The sequence below is a fragment of the Mytilus californianus genome, unplaced genomic scaffold, assembly GCF_021869535.1.
Source record: "Mytilus californianus isolate M0D057914Y unplaced genomic scaffold, xbMytCali1.0.p SCAF_2, whole genome shotgun sequence".
Taxonomy (NCBI): domain Eukaryota; kingdom Metazoa; phylum Mollusca; class Bivalvia; order Mytilida; family Mytilidae; genus Mytilus; species Mytilus californianus.
The window spans coordinates 8,867,608-8,891,303 of NW_026262668.1; the positions used below are offsets into that span (position 1 = coordinate 8,867,608).

Sequence of the window (23,696 nt, forward strand, 5' to 3'; positions counted from 1 at the left end):
GTGTCAAAAACCTATGCTGTGTCAAATATTTAATAACAATCCAAATTCAGAGCTGTATCAAGCTTGAATGTTGTGTCCATACTTGCCCCAACTGTTCAGGGTTCGACCTCTGCGGTCGTATCAAGCTGCGCCCCAGCGAAGCATTTTATTCTAGTTGCCAGACAATAACTTGTGTTCAAGTGTATGGATCTCTCTGAAATTGTACTGCAAGGTACCATACCACAAAGGGAAGGCTGGGATTGAGTTTGGGGATGATGAATCATAAGGAGGTTCAAAAAATTTGGGGGGGGATTTTTTTTTCCTTTTTTTCTTTAAAATTTTCCGTTTTAAATTGGTTATTTCTGATTTATATATGTAACACTCCCAAACGTGTCCATCCCCCCAAACGTGTCCGATACCCCCAAACGTGTCTATTCCGCCCAAACGTGTCCTTCAAATCATAAATCGCCCAAACGTGTCCGTTTTCACATCCCCAAACGTGTCCGATAATTGTTATTCGCCAAAACGTGTCCAGATGAAAACGCCACAACGTCTCAAAACTTTTAGCGCCAATATAACTCTTTGAAGTCAAAAACGTTTACGGCAATTATATGGCGTGGGATACGATAAAAGACGTCGGGTTCGGTTGAATTCTTAAAAAATCAAAGTAGCTACCCAAATAAATCTGGAGGAAAGTTTAGTAAGCCGTATAGACAAATGTTCAAGACATGCTTCACTGTGCACAGTGACTTCTGCTTTAAAAAAAATAGACACCAGGTTAAAAAAGAATCCCACAATAAAAAGTTATTTTTACTTGCAGCGGTTTTAATAATGTTTTATATAAAGTTCACATAGAGGTATTTCACAAATAAAAATTTAATATATTTTATCTTGTAAATTTTCACGGTGCTTCACTGTTAATAAAGTGGAAACTTATTAGCATTAATTTGTTCAACGCCGGTTATTTTTTATTAAGTATGAAAGCTAAATTTGCAACACCTAATGAACTATTGAATGTTGATTGCTTAATGTCCAGTGGCAAATATGTCATGCGTATTTAAAAAAAACATAAACATTGCAATTTATTAGTTTTGTACAGTTTTAATAATTGTTTACTAAGTGGATTCTATTGTACTAATATTCTTCGATGATACCTAAATGGCTATATAATGTATGAGGGTATTGTACGACCTGCTTCATGCAAAAGAGGTTTGTGTGCTTTTAAAAGTGAGACTTTACAGTTTCATATAAACCGGACACGTTTGGCCTTTTTTTTAATTAAATGGACACAACTGGGCGCTTATAAACAGAACACGTTTTGGCGCCCTTTAGTAACTAGACATGTTTTGCAGTTCAGCGAGGTCATATGGACACGTTTGGGGGAATCGGACACGTTTGGGGGGATGGACACGTTTCTGAGTGTTACATATATAAAAGCAAATAATAATGATATGGTTTGAATAGGTAAATTAAAAATTTTTAAGTTCTTAGACCACATTCATTCTGTGTCAGAAACCTATGCTGTGTCAAATATTTAATTACAATCCAAATTCAGTGCTGTATCAAACTTGAATGTTGTGTCCATACTTGCCCCAACTGTTCAGTGTTCGACCTCTGCGGTCGTATCATTATGTCATGTGAATTTCTCACTTATTATGAGTAATAGAATAACTATATTTGGTATATTGGTTCCTTGCAACGTCTATATGTCCGTCAAACAGGGTTGACCTGACCTCGACCTCAATTCATGGATCAGTGATCAAGGTTAAAGTTACGTGTTTAGGTTCGTTTTTCAGATACTGCAAGCAGCAGGTCAACTTTATGTGGTGTATGGAATGATTGTAAGGGGTACATGTCAGACTGGCAGATTTCATCTGAACTTGACCTCATTTTCATAGTTCATTGGTCATTGTTAATTTTTATACGCCCGTTTACGGGACGTATTATGGTATACCTCTGTCCGTCCATCCGTCTGTCCGTCTGTCCATCCGTCGTCAACATGTTGGACATTAACTCAAAAACACTTTAACCAATTTGCATAAAACTTTGGTGAATTGTTTATATCTATTGACGTGAGCTCCCTTTCGTTTTTTATAAATTTTAGATTTTACGTTTCCGAGTTATGGGGTTTTATTCATTAAAAAAAGGGGGATTTTCCAGTTTTCGGACAATAACTCAAGAATGCTTTCACCAACTTGCAAGAAATTGTGGTGAATTGTTTATATCTATTGACATGAGCTCCCTTTTGATTTTTATATATTTTAGATTTTACATTTCCGAGTTACAGGGTTTTATTCATAAAAAAAGGGGGATTTTCCAGTTTTTGGACAAAAAAATCAAAAACGCTTTCAGCAGTTCTTATGAAACTTTGGTGAATTGTTTATATCTATTGATGTAAGCTCCGTTTAGAATTTTATAAATTTTTCATTTATCATTTCTGAGTTATGGGATTTTATTCATTAAAAAAGGGGGGATTTTCCAGTTTTCATCCAATAACTTCAGCAGTTCTTATGAAACTTTGGTGAATTGTTTATATCTATTGATGTAAGCTCCGTTTAGAATTTCATAAATTTTACATGTATCATTTCTGAGTTAAAGGGGGGATTTTCCAGTTTTCGGACAATAACTCAAAAATGCTGTCAGCAATTCTCATGAAACTTTGGTGAATTGTTTATATCTATTGATGTAAGCTCCCTTTACATTTTCATAAATTTCTAATATGACATTGAGAATTAATTGAACTTTATTTGTTTATAGTCTGACAACAGATTTACTAAGTATTGCGCAACAGCACAGTGTATTGCACAACAGCAAGAAATCTTAAATTGAATATAAATTCAATTCATATAACCAATTTCAAGTTCTTTGACTACATTTATTCAGAAACCTATAATATGTCAAACATTTAATTACAATCCAAATTCAGACCTGTATCAAGCTTGAATATTGTGTCCATTTTTGCCCCAACTGTTCAGGGTTGGACCTCTGTGGGCGTATCCAGCTGCGCTCAGCGAAGCAGTTTATTTGTGTTTGGTCTGTTTTTCAAGTACTATAAGCAATAGGTCAACTATGTTTGTTGTATGGAATGATTGTAAGGTGTACATGTCTGTCTAGCTTGTGTCATCTAAACTTGACCTCATTTTAATGGTTCATTGGTCAATGTTAAGTTTTTGTGTTTTTGTCTGTTTTTCAAGTACTATAAGCAATAGGTCAACTATATTTGGTTTATAGAATGATTGTAAGGTGTACATGTCTGTCTAGCCAGTATCATATGACCTTGACCTCATTTCCATGGTTCATTGGTTAATATTAAGTTTTTATACGACCGCAAAAAAATTTTTGTGGTCGTATATTGGTATGACGTTGGCGTCGTCGTCATCGTCCCGCGTCGTCCGAAGACACATTGGTTTTCGCACTCTAACTTTAGTTTAAGTGAATGGATCTCTATGAAATTTTACCACAAGGTTCAATACCACAAAAGGAAGGTTAGGATTGATTTTGGGGGTTATGGTACCAACAGTAAAGGAATTAGGGGCCAAAAAGGGGCCAAAAATAAGCATTTTTGTAACTTCCAGACATAACTTGTGTGTTAGTGTATGGCTCTCTCTGACATTGTATCACAAGGTTCCATATCTCAAAAGGAATGCTGGGATTGATTTTGGGGGTAATTGCCTCAAAATTTTAGGAATTAGGGGCCAAAAAAGGGGCAAAAAACAAGCATTTTTCTAGTTTCATGACAATAACTTGTGTTTAAGTGTATGGATCTTTCTGAAATTGTACTACAAGGTTCCATATCACAAAGGGAAAGCTGGGATTGAGTTTGGGGGTAGTTGCTGAAACGTTTAGGAATTTGGGGCCAAAAAGGGGCCAAAAATAAGCATTTTTCTAGTTTCCAGACAATAACTTGTGTTCAAGTGTATGGATCTCTCTGAAATTGTACTGCAAGGTACCATACCTCAAAGGGAAGACTGGGATTGATGATGGGGGTAATTGCCTCAATATTTTAGGAATTAGGGGCCAAAAAGGTGAAAAAAACAAGCATTTTTCTAGTTTCAGGACAATAACTTGTGTGCAAGTGTATTGATCTTCCTGAAATTGTACTACAAGGTTCCATATCACAAAGGGAAAGCTGGGTTTGAGTTTGGGGGTACTTGCCCTAAACGTTTAGGAATTTGGGGCCAAAAAACACATTTTTCTAGTTTCCAGACAATAACTTGTGTTCAAGTGTATGGATCTCTCTGAAATTGTACTGCAAGGTACCATACCACAAAGGGAAGGCTGGGATTGAGTTTGGGGGTGATGAATCATAAGGGTGTTCAAAAAATTGGGGGGGGGGGGATTTTTTTTTTTTTCCTTTTTTTTCTTTTTTCCTTTTTTTTTTTCTTTTAAAATTTTCCATTTAAGTTGGTTATTTCTGATTTATATTTAAAAGCAAATTATAATGATATGGTAGGAGATACACACCAAACAGGATGTGTAAATTATTATATAATAAGTATTGTGCAATAGTAAGAAATTTTCAATTGCACAGTATTGCACAATAGCAAGAAATCTTCAATTGCACAGTATTGCGCAATAGCAAGAAATCTTCAATTGCACAGTATTGCGCAATAGCAAGAAATATCCAATAGCACAATATTGCGCAATAGCAAGAAATTGTCAATTGTACAGTATTGCGCAATAGCAAGAAATATTTAATTGCACAGTATTGTGCAAAAGAAGATACTTCGTATAAATTGCTTATTTCTTGACCAATTTCAATGGGGTTTTATTCTTGAATTCTTGGGGTTCTTTAATATGCTGAATCTAACCGTGTATTAAGTTTTTGGATTTTGGGCCCTGTTTTTAAATTGGTCCACATTGAGGTCCAAAGGGTCCAAAATTAAACTTTGTTTGATTTCATCAAAAATTGAATTATTGGGGTTCTTTGATATGCCGAATCTAACCGTGTATTTAGATTCTTAATTTTTGGTTTCGTTTTCAAATTGGTCTACATTAAGGTCCAAAGGGTCCAAAATTAAACTAAGTTTGATTTTAACAAAAATTTAATTCTTAGGGTTCTTTGATATGCTGAATCTAAACATGTATTTAGATTTTTGATTTTTGGGCCCCGTTATCAACTTTGTCCACATTGAGGTCAAAAGGGTCCAAAATTAAACTTTGTTTGATTTCATCAAAAATTGAATTATTGGGGTTCTTTGATATGCTGAATCTAACCATGTATTTAGATTTTGGATATTGGACCATAATAGGTGAATGTTCAATTTAAAATTTTTAAGTTCTTAGACCACATTCATTCCGTGTCAGAAACCTATGCTGTGTCAAATATTTAATCACAATCCAAATGCAAAGCTGTATCAAGCTTGAATGTTGTGTCCATACTTGCCCCAACTGTTCAGGGTTCGACCTCTGCGGTCGTATCAAGCTGCGCCCTGCGGAGCATTTTATTGTGTTTTGGTCTGTTTTTCAATTACCATAAGCAATGGGTCAACTATATTTGGTGTATGGAATAATTGTAAGGTGTACATGTCTGTGTGACAGTTTTTATCTGAACGTGACCTCATTGTCATGGATCTTTAAAAATGTTAAGTTTTTGTGACACTTGTAGTAAAACCTTTATCTTAAAGACTTTCAACATAAAATCAATGGTCAGTAAAACAGGCGAGACATTTCAGCGTGTGCACTCTTATTAAAAGAGTTGTGCCCTTGGAAATATTAATTATATGGAAAATTGCCATATGAGCACTCTAATGAGTACAATTCTTGCCAGGTTTTTATGAAATTTATATTATAGGTTTATATCATCAATGTTCTTGAAGAGTTCAAAAATCAGTGCCTATCAATTATTTTTAAAAGAGTTATGCCCCTTGAAAATATTGATTATATAGAAAATTGCAATGTTATCGCTCTCATGTGTTCAATTCTTGCCAGAATTTTATAAAACTTATATCATAGGTTTATATCAGCAATGTAAAATTTTTAGTTTCCGTTCTCCAACTTAAGTTTACCTCAACCAAATGTTACGAAACTTATACACAATGTTTATTACCACAAAACACAGATCAAGTTTGAATTTTGGTGGCGTCACTTTAACCGTTCTAGAGTTATGCTCCTTTGTAAATGGAAAAATTGCAAAGTTTTTAGTTTCCGTTCTCTAACTTAAGTTTGCCACAACCAAATGTTATAAAACTTATACACAATGCTTATTTATAAATGGAAAAATTGCAAAATTTTTATTTTCTTCTAAATATCAAGTAATTTTAAAAATTGGAGTTATCTTCCTTTGTCAATGATTATAGTTGAATCAACTACAATCAATGCTTTATACAATGCAATGTTTAATTTTGACTTCCACTGATAAAACACAGATCAAGTTGAATTTGGGTAGTGTCACTTTAACCATTATTGAGTTATGCCCCTTTATAAATCGAAAGATTGCAAAATTGTTAGTTTCCATTCTGTAACTTAAGTTTGCCCCAACCAAACATTATGAAACCTATACACAATATTCATTACCACAAAACTAAGATCAAGTACAAATTGGGGCCTCGGTGGCAGAGTGGTCTAAGTAGTTACTACTGTAATCACTAGCCAGTCAACACTGAGGTTGTGAGTTCGAACCCCGCTAGTGCGGGTGCACTCGACTCCAATCTTTATTGATTAGGATTGTTAGTTTTCCTACCGAAGGTCGGTGGTTTTCTCCGGGCATTCCGGCTTCTTCCACCAATAAAAACTGGCCGCCATGAAAAAGCCCAAAAGCGGTGCTTAAAAGTGGTGTTAAAACACTAAAATCAAATCAAGTACAAATTTTTTGTTTCCGTTTTCTTACTTTAGTTTGCCTCAACCAAATGTTATGAAACTTATACACAATGCTTATTATCACATAATACAGATAAAGTACGAAATTTGGTGGCGACACTTTTACCATTCTTGAGTTACGTCCCTTTATAAACATAAAAATTGCTGAATTTTTTGTTTCCGTTCCCTAACTTTAGTTTGTCTCAACCAAATGTTATAAAACTTATACACAACCGTTCTAGAGTTATGCGTGTTTACAAATAGAAAAATTGCTGAATTTTTAGTTTCTGTTCTCTACTTAAGTTAGCCTCAACCAAATGTTATGAGACTTACACACAATGCTTATAACCACAAAACTCAGATCAAGTTCAAATTTGGGTAGCGTCACTTTTACCGTTCTTCAGTTATGTCCCTTTATAACTATATGATATACATGCAGGGGCATCATCTGTGTCCACATGTGGACACTATCCACATTTATTTTTATGCCCCTGCCGTAGCGGTGGGGGCATTAAGTTTTACCCTTGTCTGTCTGTACATACGTACGTGCGTACGTCCCAAAATTGAATTTCGTTCTCTAACTTGAAGTGGTGAAACAGCCAAACATAAGAACAATTAATAAAAATTTGTTGAAAAAGGCTAGACTCATCAGATCCACACAAAACACACAAAAAAATACAACTAACAAAAATACTGAAGACAAAGTACCGATCTGAGAGTACTCACAGTTACTGAAAGCTAGTTCAAAGCCAGTAACAACGAATAAAATAATTGTGTATGAAAGACTAAAATATCGATCAGCACACATCAAAAAGATTTAGTGTAAGGATGTCATAAAGAATCAGAGACATACATGATCTTGTGGAATGTGAAAAAATATAAGTATCGATAGAATGTAGGACCGTAAATTTCCATCATAAATCTTCAAGGAATTGAAATTAAATGACATAGGCATTAAAAACTTCTGAACCTGACATGACTTGCGCCAAGTATGTTGTTGGGGTGTATAAAAGATAAAACTGTGTTAGCCCATCATGTTAAGACATATGTAGAAGATACGTAGGTGGAAGCAAGTCTACTGTGGATTCACTCATTTTTGTGGGTACCAATTTTCTTGGATTTAGCAAAAATTGTAATTTCGTGGATATTATATTTTGTGGCTTTGCCAAAGTATGCATTCAAGCCTATAGAAAATTTGTGCGTCGTTGGACATTCAAATTCATGGTTCATCTTTACGCACGAAAATTGGTATCCAACTAATAATAATGAATCTACAGTAATCTCATTATTAAAACATTCATTGATTTCAGAGATTGTTCAACATTCAGTACCAAGATGCAAGGAAAATGTTAGGAAGATTTGGTCTAGCAAGTCATGCACATACAATCAAGATAAGAGATCTGTCCGGTGGTCAGAAATCTAGAGTGGCCTTAGCTGATTTACGAAGTAGACAACCGGATGTACTCATTCTGGTGAGTGGCTTTTATAGATTCCAAAAACCTATGCAGTGTCAAATATTTTAAATCACATTCCAAATTCATAGCTGAATCAAGCTTGAATGTTGTGTCCATTCTTGCCCAAACGGTTCAGGGTTCAACCTTTGCAGTCGTATCAAGCTGTGCCCAGAGGGGCATTTGATTGGATAATAGATGCAGAGTGAAATATTCTAATGAGCTCCAAAGGTGTAATCTTCTCTTTGAAAATTTGCTATTCAGAAGCATCAATTATGTCTTGTGACCCTGTTTTACATCAGAACAGAATGAAATCAATATATTTATAAAAAAAAAATGCATTATTTTTTAACAAAAAAAATTTATGTTAAATTTCTTACATTTTATATATGGGACTGTACATTTTGTTCAAGTGAGCTTACAAAAAAATTGGTTGTTGACAGAAAAAGGATAGATAGTACCAGTTTGTTTTAATAGAAACCAGAAAAATTGTGTGGTTTTTAGGTGATTAAAATTGATCATTTTCCTATTTCGGGTGTCTGTGGTTGACAAGGACAAAAGGATCAGCAATCGTCACTTAAAATCACTCAGAAATTCTATGCTATTCTGAAATAAAAAAAAGGTTTAAAAACACAGATTTTCTTTCCATAAAAGACATTAAATTTGAAAGACCAACAAATTTATGTTTAATTTGACCTGAAGCATGATATTGCTATGTTGTAAAGTATGATGTATTTTAATGTCTTTTACCTACCTTGCTGCTATATAAATAAAAACAAAAAATCCTGTATTCTTTGATAATAAGGTTGGGACAGTATGTAAGCTCAGTTCGTACAATACTTTCAATTTTTTGACACTTTTTTTCACAGGATGAACCTACAAACAATCTGGATATAGAATCTAATGATGCTTTAGCTGATGCTATCAATGCATTTGAAGGAGGTAATATTTACATATATATTTATACACTTTCTCTACTGATCTTTATATTGTATGTTTTTAGGAAATTCTACTGATTGAACTGAGGGAGCTCAAGGGTAGAGATGAAGAAAAAAACCAATGAAAAAAACATTTTAACTGTACCACATTTTCATTGTCTGAATCAGGTTGTCTGGTTATATATACATATTTTTTTTATACCCCCACCTTACTGGAGGGGGCATTAAGTTTTACCCTTGCTGAAATTTTCTGAATCTTTGAAAAGTATTAAAACCTTTAGAAATACAAATACTTTTCCTTTCTGTAACTTTAGGTTGCCTCAACAAAATGTTATTAAACTCATACACAATGCTTATTACCACAAAACACAGATCAAGTTTGAATTTGGGTAGCGTTACTCTCACCTTTCTAGAGTTATGCCCCTTTACAAATGGAAAAATTGTTGAATTTTTCATTTCCATTCTCTAACTTTATTTTGTCTCAACCAAATGTTATGAAACTTATACAGAATGCTTATTACAACAAAACTTGGATCAAGTACAAATTTGGGTAGTGTCACTCTAATACCGTTCTTAAGTTATGTCCCTTTATAACTTTACATGCAAGCAGGCACATCATCTGTGTCCCATGGACACATTCCCCATTTATTTTAATCTAGGGCGATTATTTTTAAAAGATCATTAATATCTTGAGATAAATTTGTTCACATCTTTTCTGAATTAGGGTTGAGCAAAAGTTTGACATATTGAATAGTCACTTATCTATTGTAGAAGACCATGATCATGTTGACCTTTTGATGTCTTTTGGGTTTTTTTGTGTGTGTCTTTCAGTAGCTATCACATTGAATTATAACCACATCTCTTTTATTTATATGTATATGTAAATAAATAAGAAGATGCGGTATGATTGCCAACTAGACAACTCTCTACCAGAGACCAGATGACATAGAAGTCAACAACTATAGGTCAGCGAAATAGCCTTCAACAATGAGCAAAACCCATACCACACAGTAAGCTCCAAGGCCCTGAAATGACAAATGTAAGAAAAAGGAAAGAAAACTAACGGCCTGATTTATGTACAAAACAATTGATGAAAAACAGATATGATGTACAGAAACAAACAACAACCACTCAATTACAGGCTACTTACTTGGAGAAATGTCTTATTCACTGTGAGTTAGCTCCATCTGATGTCAATTTCACACCAATCTTTTTTAAGGCATACTAATGCTATAGTATGCTTGATAATAAAATCAGATGCTGTGTACAAAATAAATCAATATTATTTACAGTATTCAATTAGGAATTGAATGCTTCTTTTTGTAAATTTATTTGGGTGTAAAAATATTGCATGAATTACATTTTGTATGAAGTGCAGAATTGTTCATTCTAAACATGTGTCAACACTTTTACAACCCTATAAAATTACTAAAAGAAGCATTCAATTCTTAATTAAATACTGTACGGTAAATAATATTGATTGATTTTGTATACAGCATCTGATTTCATTATCAAGCATACTATAGCATTGGTATGCCTAATTTTGCTAAAAGAGATTGGTGTGAAATAAGTTGAATAAAACTGATGTACTGTGATGATTGTGATGCATTTATTGTGGTTTTATAATTTTGAGTATTTAGTGGATGTTACATGAATATCAATTGCTTGTAGGTGTTGTTATAGTTAGTCACGATGAAAGACTGATCCGAGAGACAGATTGTCAATTATGGGTTGTAGAAGATCAGACATTAAATGAAATTGAAGGAGACTTTGATGAGTATAGAAGGGAACTATTAGAATCACTCGGAGAAGACATTCATATAGCACAACCACAGGATATGGAAACAACAGACTGATCTCAATGTGTTGTTATATTGTGCATTATTTATTGATGATCTTAGTACAGGAGAGCAGGCTATCCATCTTCTAGTAAAAGTTAAATGATATTCTTGTATTTCCTCAGCATCTGGAATTTTAAGTGCTTTTTTATCAGGAAAACTTTAATATATATGTTGTTCTAAATATTAAAAAAATATATACAAGGTTCCAGATCTAGATGATGTTTACCTGTTATTTTGTCAATAAGTTTGTTCATTTCATGTTTATAAGTCATCAAAAAGCATGGACTTATGAACAAAACAAACTTATTGGACTTTCTCAATAGTTTCAAAAACACCTGTACATGAAAATGGTAAACCTGTCTTAAAAACAAAAAAAGATCTTATTTAAGAATTCGCTATAAGCTATGACTGTACAAATGTGGACTAAAACATATAATTTTGTTCCAGTAAAAAAATAAAATACCTATGACGTTTGTTCATTTATTACACTAAAAATTCCCTTGGCAATTAAAGGTGTTTATTAGCAGACTGGCACTTTTTTCATCAGGTAAGCCTCTTGTTGATTCGTGCAGTCATTTGCTTCTCAATTTATGCCATTCGTTTAATGATTGAAAACTTGTCTGGCAATGAAATTGACATTTTGGAGTATTCTGCAATACAAACCATTTTAATTGTCTTTTGCCTTAATCTTTATCCAAACTTGTTACCTTTTCACAGCTTCAACATCTAGGGGGCAATATTTAGCCAAGAAGATTAAGTCTGTACACTTCCAGGCCAGTGATTTTACAAACAGTTGTATGACTTGCATCCAATCATAAACCTTAACAAACTATATAAATTATAATAATAGTCATAAATGAAATGAATTTCTCTATGAAATGCAGGATTGCTGTACAAATCAATAATCTTACTCTTAGAATTATTGTTTTCACTTATTAACTTGAATAAAATACAACTGTTTGATCATGTTGTGTTGATTTATCAATAATATAAGTAGTATTTGGTCATTCCGACTTTTAGTTTTTTAGTCGTTTGGTTTGATGACACAAATTCCCATCTACAGGTAGTCTAAAAAATTTTATAAATCTCATCTTATTTTTTTTAATTTTCACAATGATAGAACTTAATTGTATCTGGTTGAATAATTGGATGTTATTTTATTTATTGACAAGTTGAGTTTAATGTCATACTGATAATTCAAGATTATGAAAAAGATAAAAGAAATATTGACAATTGCATTTCTATAAAAAAAAAAAAACTGACTACAATGTATATTCTTTTCTAACATTTATAAATCTTCTTAAAAATCTATGATATGATGATATAACATGTCATTTGCAGTCTTGTATTCATATAATAATACATCATTAAAGACCAAGAGGACTAGAAAAAAAAGTTGTATACATGTGAATAGAAATCTGTTCATTTTTTCTTCTTCTTTTTTCCTCCTTTCTTTCCTCCCTTCTTTCCTTTTTTTCCTTTCTTCCCCTTTTTGCCTTTTCCTGACTTTTTCCTGGCCTTCTTCTCACCACCAGGAATACTGAAATCTGGAACTTCAAAAACTTCACTGACTTCCTCGATTTCAGGCATATCACCTTGTTTAACATCATTGATAATGTTCCATATTTCCGATTCATGTTTTGTCAAGTCTATTGGTTTAATGCCTGTCACCGTCATTGCCTCTGGTTTAGCTCCAGCAATAAGTAAATGCTTCACAATTTCACTGTAGTTTCCTATATAAAAAAGAAGAAGAAAATATTAATTGCAGAAACAATATACTTATAGAATTGAGAATTGAAATAGTTTTATTTTTCAATTGTCTTTACAAAATGAAAATAATTAACCTTGCCAGAGAGAGTTATAACCTTAGATTTATAACAATTACACAATTTTATGAACTGGAAATTAGCAGACAGAAGGTATCATTTAATCATTTCAATTACAAAGGAGTATCTCAAAAAAGTTGATTGTATGTAATCACCTTAGCAGCATTTTTAGCTTTCTATATCAAGGGGAGATAATCCTTAGACATAACCCATCATAACAATAGCAGCTGATAGAAAAAAGTGGATTTGGAAACTTTTTATCCATCCATCATTTTTATACGACCGCAAAAAATTTCTGCGGTCGTATATTGGTATGACGTTGGCGTCGTCGTCCGAAGACACATTGGTTTTCGCACAATAACTTTAGTTTAAGTGAATGGATCTCGATGAAATTTTACCATAAGGTTCAATACCACAAAAGGAAGGTTGGGATTGATTTTGGGGGTTATGGTACCAACAGTTAAGGAAAAAGGGGCCAAAAATAAACATTTTTGTAACTTCCAGACAATAACATGTGTGTTAGTGTATGGATCTCTCTGACATTGTACCACAAGGTTCCATATCACAAAGGGAATGCTGGGATTGATTTTTGGGGTAATTGCCTCAAAATTTTAGGAATTGGGGGCCAAAAAGTGGCCAAAAAACAAGCATTTTTACAGTTTCCAGAAAATAACTTGTGTTCAAGTCTATGGATCTCTCTGAAATTGTACTGCAAGGTACCATATCACAAAGGGAATGCTGGGATTGAGTTTGGGGTTGATGAATCATAAGGGGGTTCAAAAAATTGGGGGGGGGGGGGGGGATTTTTTTTTCCTTTTTTTTTTTTCTTTAAAATTTTCCATTTTAAGTTGGTTATTTTTTATTTATATATAAAAGCAAATAATAATGATATGGTTTGATTTCATCAAAAATTGAAATATTGGGGTTCTTTGATATGCTGAATTTAAACGTGTATTTAGATTCTTAATTTTTGGTCCTGTTTTCAAATTGGTCTACATTAAGGTCCAAAGGGTCCAAAATTAAACTTAGTTTGATTTTAACAAAAATTGAATTCTTGGGGTTCTTTGATATGCTGAATCTAACCGTGTATGTATTTAGATTTTGGATATTGGACCATAATAGGTAAATTAAAAAATTTTAAATTCTGATACCACATTCATTGTGTCAGAAACCTATGCTGTGTCAAATATTTAATCACAATCTAAATTCAGAGCTTTATCAAGCTTGAATGTTGTGTGCATACTTGCCCCAACTGTTCAGGGTTCGACCTCTGCGGTCGTATCAAGCTGCGCCCAGCAGAGCATTTTATTAAAGATGTGGATTAAGAGAGTTAATTTTATTCAACCATCAGAGCAGGTTGAGTTAGTTGGACCAACATAATTGATATTATCTACCCAATCACTTTAGCCAAGAGGTAAGGACTAGACCAAGGGCAAGGAGTTGATTGTATATATAAACCAATCACAGTGTAAATGGTAATAGGCCAAGAGATTTTATTCAATTTACCCAAAATATAAGTGAAAAAAGAAAGGATATTCAAAATGTATAAATGGAAACAACTAAAATGCCTAAACCATCTTGACAATAAAAAAGCAAATGAACAGCACTTATACATTAGTATTGCTGTTATTATTAAAGTCACTTTGAGGTCTGAAATGGGGAACATCTTTTAAACTCAAACCACATTGCAAGTTCAAGACAGCTCTTTATACAAGTTTCAACAGAATTCTTTGCCTAATATGTCGATCAAGCTATATCTATTTATCTGTGTACTGAAGAACTATGGGGAAAAGTTAACACATCTGTGGGATATAATAACAATTCATATATATCGGGCAAAGAATCTAAAAAAATCACCATAATTTGGGGACAATATAGCCACAGCATGCAGACATTTATAAGATATAATCACAGGGCACATATTTAGAGAAAAAAAAAAGATATGCTTTAACATTACCTATCACTGCAGCATGAAGTGGTGTTATATTTAATCTTCCTTTCATATTTACATCACAACCATTCTCTATCAGTAATTTCACAACTGGTGTAAATCCTCCTGAAAACAGAAATAAAGTCGTAAATTTTACATATGCTATTATGAATTGGTTAATCCCATCCTCAAGTGCGACTTTCTGAGTTAGACGTTTGTACTTACATGAGCAACACAACAGGTGCCATATGTGAAGCAGATTCTGCTTACCCTTCTGAAGCACCTGAGATAACCCCTGGTTTTTTTTCAATCTTTAGTTTTCTATGTTGTTTTGTCTTTTGGTCTTTTGTTTTTTTTGCCATAGCCTTGTCACTTTTATTTTCGACTAATGAGTTTGAATGTCCCTTTGGATATTTTGCCTCTCTTTTGTACTTTAAAACTACACCAAATAGTGGTATGATTTGTGAAATGAAGAAAACAAAATCTGAATAATTTATAATGGATGTGAATTGGCCTGGATAGTCTCCCTTTTATAGATTCAGCTTTGTGTTTTCTTAACAAATTGTCTATTTAATTGTATTGAAACATATTTTTAAGAGTGTTTGAATTGTTCTTTTTTATGTGATTCTGTATATTGCTGATCTACTTCATTTTTATTCCTCCTACCTTTAATGTATTTATGCATTATTTTAGTATGGGGTCGTAGCGACTTGGAGCTGGAACCACTGTATACCGTAAAGAAATTACCTCAGATTTTGTTTAAACCCTTTATGAAGATTTTCTAATTCCCAAAATTTTCCCTTGATAACCTTTTAACAATCATAAACACTGTCAAAAAATAAAATGACTGTCCCCTATCAGACTTATTGTGAATACACCTTATAGCTATTTGGAAATCTGTGCCAGTTGAACTATTAACGTCATTATACTGATACAACAGTTCCTTTTCCATTGTGGCGTCAGTTGTTTTCTATTGTGACATCAACACCTTTTGTGATGTCCAGTAATGGCAGACAAATACTGAAATATCGATAAGGTTTATACAATGTTAATGTATTGATGATTTTATGTTTGTGTTGGGGGTTGGGTGGGTTTCGGACGATAAGATACCAAGGTAGATAACAAGACTGATAATGGTAATAAAAGCTTAAAAGTTTTTGGCTTTATCAATATACCGGCACAAGCCTTTGATAGTGCACACGTCCCATCGCTGTCTTTCGAGTTTGAGTTTACTTTAAATTTAAGTAATTTCTTGACTGTTGAAAGATCACCACTTTCAGATGCCGCAATTAGACGACTTTCCATGTCTTTTCCTATGAAAATCTTCGACATAAGAACTCCACTCATTTTTGTTTATTTTAAAATACAAAATGTAATGTAAAAAAGCTTGTTGTCAGGTTATTGTTTACATCAATCATGTAATCTGTCCTCCAAACTGGAGAGTTCTTTAAATAGAATAGAGTCGTTTCCCTTTCCGCGGACAGTGGCTACATTAAATTTTGATATTTATTCTTAGCTTCAGATCCAGATTTCTTGTTTATATTTTTTCTATGTATTATTTATTACTCCTAATTCCCAATTTTGACTGATATTTTAGTAAATATGGAAAACCGCAAGGTGCCTAAAAACCTGAAAGGAATCACTGGCGTTGTTTCGTTTGCCACGGATGGTTCCTACCAGTCAGGACTGCCAAGTCTCCCACAGTCACGCAGCGTGAGACTCACGCATTTTCATGCTTATTTGGCGGCATTTTCCTTTGATCTATTGTTTTTTCTCTTTGATCTTTACGATTTTGGCCAAATCTCACGCATTTGCATTATTAAAAGGGGGTCTCATTGGGGGGTTCTGATCCCGGATCCCGCTTACTGTTTAGTCAGATTCCCGTATCCCGCTTACACTATGTACGTAAGCAATTCTCATTTTTTTTGTAATTTCCCGTGTCCCGGTAGACTTCATTTCCCGTTTTCACGGCACAATAATTTGACTTTCACGTGTCACGCTTACAAAAAATCGGCAATCCCGGGTCACGCTTAGACCCCAATGAGACCCACTTAAAAGTTGGCAGAACTGCTACCTGAGACTATGTTATATAGTAATCTCACCTGAGACTATTATAGTAATCTCACCCGATACTATGTTATATGGTAATCTCAGATGAGACTCTGTTATAGTAGTCTCAGTTCGTGTATAACGACGTCACAGTTCCTTAACTGCACCAGAGACATATAATACGTCTCTGACTCAGTGCACCTATTTTAATAGCAAAATTAGCGGTGGATATCTTACAAGATTTCTTAGGAACTAAACAATTTTTTTTATCATTTGACATTATGTAGGCCTACGTCTTTCAAATAGGTAAATATATTTTATATATTCACAAAACGTTCACAGTAAATACCAACAAATGAAGTATTTAACGCGGGAAAAAGTAAAACCTACGGAAACTTTGGCATGCGACGTCCATAAAAAGTCATCTTTTAAAAATGAACAAATAGAATATCATCATCAGGTTACGGCGACCATCCATTTCTTAAGAAATGAATAGTAAGCATGGACTAATGTCAAATTGTTCTAAATTATAAAGAAATAAAGCAAAACATTTTTTTACTCAGAAAATAAAAGTATTATGGCGCAGGGGCCAGTTGTTTGATTTTTTAAGGATGTGAATTTAAGCATGAATGCAATTTGGGTACTCATAACTACAGAATCATGGATCTTTTGGAGGTCGGTTCAAATCCTTTTTTCTATGATTCAATATAATGGCTTCAAATTTAAATTAGTGGACAAATAGCAGAGACATATCGTTGTATATAGTAACTATATAAGGATACACCTATAAAATAAACACAGAATGGAAACTTGTGTCTGGATCATAAAGAAACTGTCAAAATAGGTGCAATTTGGGTAACATTTCTGTAAGTATTTTTATTAGTGGCAAGGTTCGGGTGGTTCAGTTGTCTTGTCCTACTGTCAGATGGTAACAGCTGCTATAAGTAGTGTTATAATGATGATAAGAAAACAATAGAGCCGTAGAGCAGGGTAGAACACTAGGTCTTTGATATTTGGCCATGATTGAGCCGTAGAGCAGGGTAGAGCACTAGGTCTTTGGTATTTGGCCAAGGTAGAACCGTAGAGCACTAGATCTTTGGTCGATTTGGCCATGGTCAGTTAGTACGAGAAAGAGTTAGTTGGCAGTGATATGTCACTTGATTTATAACGCAAAACAAATTCACTAAACTTCTACAACCAACAAAATACATATCATATGTATTAAATATCCTGAGTACCGTGCATAACAGTACAAAAGTTGGAAAATGTGAATGGATTTCCTTAAATACTGGAATGTTAAAGAAAGATTTGATTGAATTATTGACTAGACAAAAAAGCAAGGATCTGTATAGTAAGACTGCGAATCCTTGAAAAAAGTTTTCATTTCAAACAAATACAACCGAGAGAAAAAAAAACATATAGATAACCAGAAAAAAATACTGACTTGCTTGTTGACTGTTGTACTTGAAAAAGGAATCTAAAAGAGTATAATGATGTTTATACGTTATAACAAGTTATAAGATCAGAGTCGTACAGGAAAAAAATCGTGCATAAAGGGGAACAAATTAAGCATGGTTTGATAAGCAATGTTGAAATAAGGGAAAGTTTCGCATATGAGCAAAGAGACGTGATTTTTTTCCAGAGCTAAAAAAATAAGCAATGTGACAAAGCAACACATGCTATGTACGATATAATCGGAACTTGAAAAAGAAAATGCCAACTTGATTTATTTGATAAAATTGTCAAACCAATACTTCTGTATGGGTGTGAAATAATTCAATAATCGAAAGGGTTCATATTAAATTTTGTAAGATATTACTTGGAGTAAAAAAGTCAACTCCTGATTTTATGATCTATGGTGAGTTGGGAAGATGTCCATTAGCAATTTCAATCAAACTACGATTGAACTATTGGTTTAAATTGGTAACTGGAAATCCTGACAAAATATTTTTAATTTTGTATAACTAAGCCACTGCCAATTATGGTACACATATTGTATGGTTGAAACAAGTGAAATCAATTTTAGACACGTGTTGCTTGTCATATGTATGGAACAACATCTTTTTTGTTGACAAAACATGGCTACATGTACCCATTAAACAGAACTTAATAGATAATTACAAACAAAATTGGCTAGCAATCCTACAGGAACCACCAAAGCATTTGATTATCGTTCATTTAAGGATACTTCTGAGAAATATTTTAGATTTTGGATGACAGACAGATATCTTTATTTTTAAAATTTCGAACTATGAAATGAAATTTCCAATCAAAAAACAACTGGAAGACGGCAACACTTAGAAAGAAAAAAAAACAGAAAGTGTGTATAGTGTAGTAATTTAGACATCTAAATAAATAAAGATCCCATTGGTGATGAATACCATTACATTTCTACCTGTTCAGCTTTTGATAGCTGCAGAAAACAATGTATAACAATGCATTATAGGAATAGACCTAACACGTTGAAGTTTCATGACTTAATGAATTCCAAAACCTGTTCAGAACTATAATAGCTGTATAAACTTATTAAGGAGCTCAATATCAAATTGAACTGTTCTGGTTGAACAATTATAAATGCCTTTATCTACTTTCGGTACATTATTTATTTATGTAATTGTATTGAAATATGTATAATTATTTCTATACCTTTGTAATTTGGTTTGTGAGAATAAAGATATATACCATCCCAAATTTGACAAGTTATTCATGACACATTATCCGCGAAAACTGGAAAGAAATCGGAAAACAACATAAATTATCCAAGATTATTCCAAAAGCCTTAAAGACTTGCTGGTGTGAGATGATTTATCCTCTTAATCAGGCCCCATTTGTGGGCTCTTGCAAGGGATGCCGAAACAAACGATGTCTGACTTGCAAGCAAATACTGAATACACAGACTTTTAACAGTCAATCCTCTGGTACGGAATACACAATAGTTTTCATGCAATGTTAATTGCAAAACTACAAAATGAATGCTGTGTATCTCCTATAGTGTAAATGTGGTAAACAGTATGTTGGCGAGTCAGAACAGCTATTTCATAAACGCATGAACGGCCATCGTAGCGACTATGAATTCAAGCCAGATCCCCTGGCCACAAAAAGGCAGATCTCAATCGACTGACCATACAGTCATAGACCACAACACTGCTTGGTTTAGGGAATATAGACTCGCTCGGGAAAGATTTTGGATATGAAAATAAAAAACTTTGGCACCAAATGGGACCAATGAAAAGGTGTAGTTCTATATATATTCTTCCTATTTCGACTCTTCAAAATTCAACAGTGTCCTAAATTGAGGTAAATTATATCCATGCCTTCCAAATACCGTTTCAATTCCTAACATCACTGAAGAGACATTAATTATCGAAATCCGGAAATGGTGTACTAATTTTTGCACCTTTTGTTTGCGGTATACTATCTTTTCCGCAAGTTTATTGTTTTCTGTTTGGTATTAAATTAATAATTAAGATCCATTTTTTTTTTAAATCTGGTGATCCGTTTATTTGGCAATCGCCAATGGCAGTCAGCAGGGTTTAAGAACATCCGTGGTTCGACCTGCTTGTCAAATGCGTTTTGTTAAAATATGCTTTTTCACTTTTTTGGTGTCTTGGGAAATGTTGTTTGTGCTGTATTAAGACCCCTCTACCAAGAAATTTGTTTTGCATGCACACGTATAAAAATTGCGGGTTTTATCAATCGCAATCAAAGGTTTGAACGTTGTTTTCAATTTAGACTTGTTTATATTTTTTCGTTTGGGCTTGTATTATATTTGCCTTCGGGCTTATGTGATCCGTTAATCCTGTTTCGACTCTTCAAAATTCAAGTCTATCCTAAATTGAGGTTAATTATATGGCCTTCCAAATACCGTTTCGTTTCCTAACACTAAGACCCCGTCCCCACTAGAGGCATTTTTTTTAATCGATCTAAATTGGATCGTTTTAAATAAAACCAATTATCTTTAATCATAACAATCTCTATCGGTCTAATCTGAACCAGCTGCGTTCACACTACAATTATAAATGTAATCGATCTGACCATGGAAGTAATATTACTTCCATGATCTGACCCAATAACCCGTAAAACTGTAAACATTGTTTATAAACAGAAATAATTAATCAAATTTATGTGTTGATACACTGATACACACACTAGAAAAAAAATGGATGAAGTTATTGTTTCTCTTGAATCACAAGTTCAAATTTTGTTACTGGTGTTCTTGCAGTTTTCTTTAATTTTGAAACAAAAAACTGTATAAGGAATTTACAGCATTAAGAAATACTGCGGTTGCTGAAAAGAAAAAAATCAACAGAAGAACAGAAGACACAGATTTCGCAAATTTGCTACGGCGAAGACAACTCCCCATTGCGAGTAGAAACAGGTCGCTATGAAAACAAAACTGTAAATGAAAGAGTTTGCTTTGTGTGCAATGATAAAATTGAAGATGATAAACATGTTGTATTAGACTGTCCTTTATATGCAGATTTGCGTGAAAGTTTATTTTACGAATTTAAAGAAGTAATGGTGATTTTAATATTTTATCTGATGATGATAAGTTTATATATCTTTTTAAAAGTACTGATTGTTTTGATATGGTTGCCAAGACCTGCTTTAATATTTTAAGTAGAAGAAATAGTTTTTTATATGCTTGATTGACAGTTATGTTTTTACAGAACTGAAATATTTTAAATTATAGACATGATATATGTAGTTATATGTTTTTTACAGACCGGAAATGTTTTGTAGACATGATAAATATATAGTAATAATTTATTTTGATTTCTATATTCTCTCATAATTCTATATAGAATGGCACTTGTAATTTAATTGATAAAATTACTGTTTTATTCAATGTATATATTATAATGATTGTATTACATGTATTACAAGTGGTGAGACTTTAATAAAATATTGAATCTGAATCAACAAAGAATGGCCGGAGTCTGAGGTCTAAATACAACAAAATTTTACATATTTAAACGATGGCTCTTATTCTAAACAAGGTAAGAATATATATTTTTAATATTTTATTATATAATTACTGCATGCTCCACTGTGATTAACTTAACTAAATGGTCTGTAAGTCTGTACCAATGAAAAAAGTTTAGCTTATACTTTAGTCAAGCATGAAGTTAGCCACAAATTTTCAGATGAAAATGCCTGTACTTTATTATTTGAAATTTGCTCCATACATTTGTAGCTAGAAATAATTTTGGATATTGTAGTATATATTCCTAGAACTTTGATCATAAAATAAATATTTCTAGAACTTTAATTATCTTATAACCATGATAAATATTCCTGGAACATTTATAATAAAGCCAATATTCCAATATGCCTGGAACTTTTATAATATAACAAATATTCCTAGAACTTTTATAATATAACATATATTTCTAGAACTTTTATAATATAACAAATATTCCTAGAACTTTTATAATATAACAAATATTCCTGGAACTGTTTATAATAAACAAATTTTCTTGGAACTTTTATAAAATAACAAATATTCCTGGAACTAATTTATTGTACATATAAAACATTGTCCATAATATTTATTCCAAAGAACTTTTAACATATAACAAAAGTTCCATTGGGGACTTTTCTTATGTAATATTTTATCCTTCTTATAGCATTGGATAAAATATTCATTTAAGGAAAGTTCCCAATGCTAAAAGTTCTTTGGAACAAATATGTCAAATATTATGGGGGAACTTATACATGTATTCTGTCAAACACTGACCTTTGAATTCTTCCAATCCAGGTTTTGTAACTAAAAAAAAAACAATAAAAGGACTATTCTTTTTGTATGGAACTTCATTTCATTATTATTAGCTATTAGACGGCAAGCTTTTTATAAAAGCTATTACTTGTTTATTTGTAATCGATCGTAAAAGCCCGGGAAGTTACGATTGTTTCGAGTACGACGCTTTTACCTCGCTTTTTAGTAGCATGGCATCCTTGCGAAGCAAGACATCTCGGCACATTACAAACTCGGCACATGTCAACTCGGCATAGTGCAAACTCGGCATAGTGCAAACTCGGCACATTACAAAATATGTAACATTGTCAATGATTTTATTATTGTTTCCTATTTAAATTATGTATTTTATTGATGGTATTATGACGATTTTATGATTATCTCCAATTAACTGCAATAAAAAGAATAGGATGGCTACCTTTATCCTTTTAATTAGAGAAGTTTCAGGAAACAGGTGTTGATTATATATTGCAGTATAATTATCACATGATAATTAATAACAGCGGTATTTAATGACAGCCTAATAACATTTTTATGATATCCCGTTAGTATAGCAGCTTGAGTTAATGCTACTGAACTCCATGCGACAAATGCATACCAATTAAAATGTCAAGTACCGCCTCTTTTTAAATCTATTGCGTAAAAAGTACATATATATCTGGTAACAAACTAAAAATATAATCATAGTCTTTTAATATTTTTAAATTGTTTCACGAATTGCTCTGTATATCCGCTTTAATATTTAATACTTTCGTCCAAAAATGGGCACAGACCATTGTGTCGAGTGTTCCCGTGTTGTCACTACCAGACAACAAGCACTGACCTGTGATAACTGTGAAAGATGGGTACACAGAGTTTGTAATACAGGTATGTATATATATTAATTACATTTTAATATATTGAATTTGTTTTTAATTTTTTTTGTCTCACTATTTCAACGAATTTTTATCTTACAATTTTGTTTATGATTTAGTTAGATGAATCATCATCTTAAAATGCTTATGAAAAAAATGCTACATACAGTTATCTTATTTATAATAAAATATTATTTTAAGAACTTGTTACTATTTATGCAACATATGGATAATTACTAGTAATAAATTGTTACGTTTTCTATCAATTTTGG

The 23,696-nt window shown here is 32.8% G+C and overlaps 4 protein-coding genes and 1 long non-coding RNA gene across 7 annotated transcripts in view; 3 read left to right on the forward strand and 2 right to left on the reverse strand.

Annotated features, from left to right (window-relative positions):
- The window catches only part of LOC127727854 (F-box/WD repeat-containing protein 5-like), a 125,061-nt gene extending 119,399 nt beyond the window's left edge, over positions 1–5,662 (forward strand). The window contains exon 10 of one of the 2 annotated variants that reach the window (XR_007993867.1): positions 4,087–5,662. The gene's annotated coding sequence lies outside the window, so the exon portion shown is untranslated. The remainder of the gene's footprint in view (positions 1–4,086) is intronic. The other variant, XR_007993866.1, reaches the window with a different exon arrangement.
- The window catches only part of LOC127727853 (ATP-binding cassette sub-family F member 1-like), a 63,408-nt gene extending 51,435 nt beyond the window's left edge, over positions 1–11,973 (forward strand). Inside the window, exons 18-20 of the mRNA XM_052234972.1 lie at positions 8,088–8,249; positions 9,098–9,170; positions 10,838–11,973. Of these exons, the coding sequence (XP_052090932.1) occupies positions 8,088–8,249; positions 9,098–9,170; positions 10,838–11,022 (420 nt within the window). The 3' untranslated portion in view covers positions 11,023–11,973. The remainder of the gene's footprint in view (positions 1–8,087; positions 8,250–9,097; positions 9,171–10,837) is intronic.
- The window catches only part of LOC127727910 (uncharacterized), a 98,730-nt gene continuing 77,605 nt past the window's right edge, over positions 2,572–23,696 (reverse strand). The window contains exon 2 of the long non-coding RNA XR_007993892.1: positions 2,572–2,962. This is a non-coding gene — a long non-coding RNA (uncharacterized LOC127727910). The remainder of the gene's footprint in view (positions 2,963–23,696) is intronic.
- LOC127727894 (BRCA1-associated RING domain protein 1-like) lies at positions 12,266–16,189 on the reverse strand. The gene is made up of 3 exons (XM_052235056.1): positions 15,939–16,189; positions 14,791–14,889; positions 12,266–12,740 (listed from the first exon to the last, which is right to left on the reverse strand). Exons 1-3 carry the CDS (start codon positions 16,108–16,110, stop codon positions 12,430–12,432), a joined length of 582 nt encoding a protein of 193 aa, XP_052091016.1. The 5' UTR covers positions 16,111–16,189; the 3' UTR covers positions 12,266–12,429.
- LOC127727846 (nuclear GTPase SLIP-GC-like) overlaps positions 22,885–23,696 on the forward strand; it is an 88,894-nt gene continuing 88,082 nt past the window's right edge. The window contains exon 1 of one of the 2 annotated variants that reach the window (XM_052234962.1): positions 22,885–23,437. The gene's annotated coding sequence lies outside the window, so the exon portion shown is untranslated. The remainder of the gene's footprint in view (positions 23,438–23,696) is intronic. The other variant, XM_052234961.1, reaches the window with a different exon arrangement.

Excerpts from the sequence above, each read along its gene's own strand:
- LOC127727894 (XM_052235056.1), bottom strand. The coding sequence starts at position 16,110 with ATGAGTGGAGTTCTTATGTCGAAGATTTTCATAGGAAAAGACATGGAA. Across the intron at positions 14,890-15,938 it reads ACTATCAAAGGCTTGTGCCG|GAGGATTTACACCAGTTGTG; the intron begins GTATATTGATAA and ends TTCTGTTTTCAG. Across the intron at positions 12,741-14,790 it reads ACTTCATGCTGCAGTGATAG|GAAACTACAGTGAAATTGTG; the intron begins GTAATGTTAAAG and ends TTTTTTATATAG.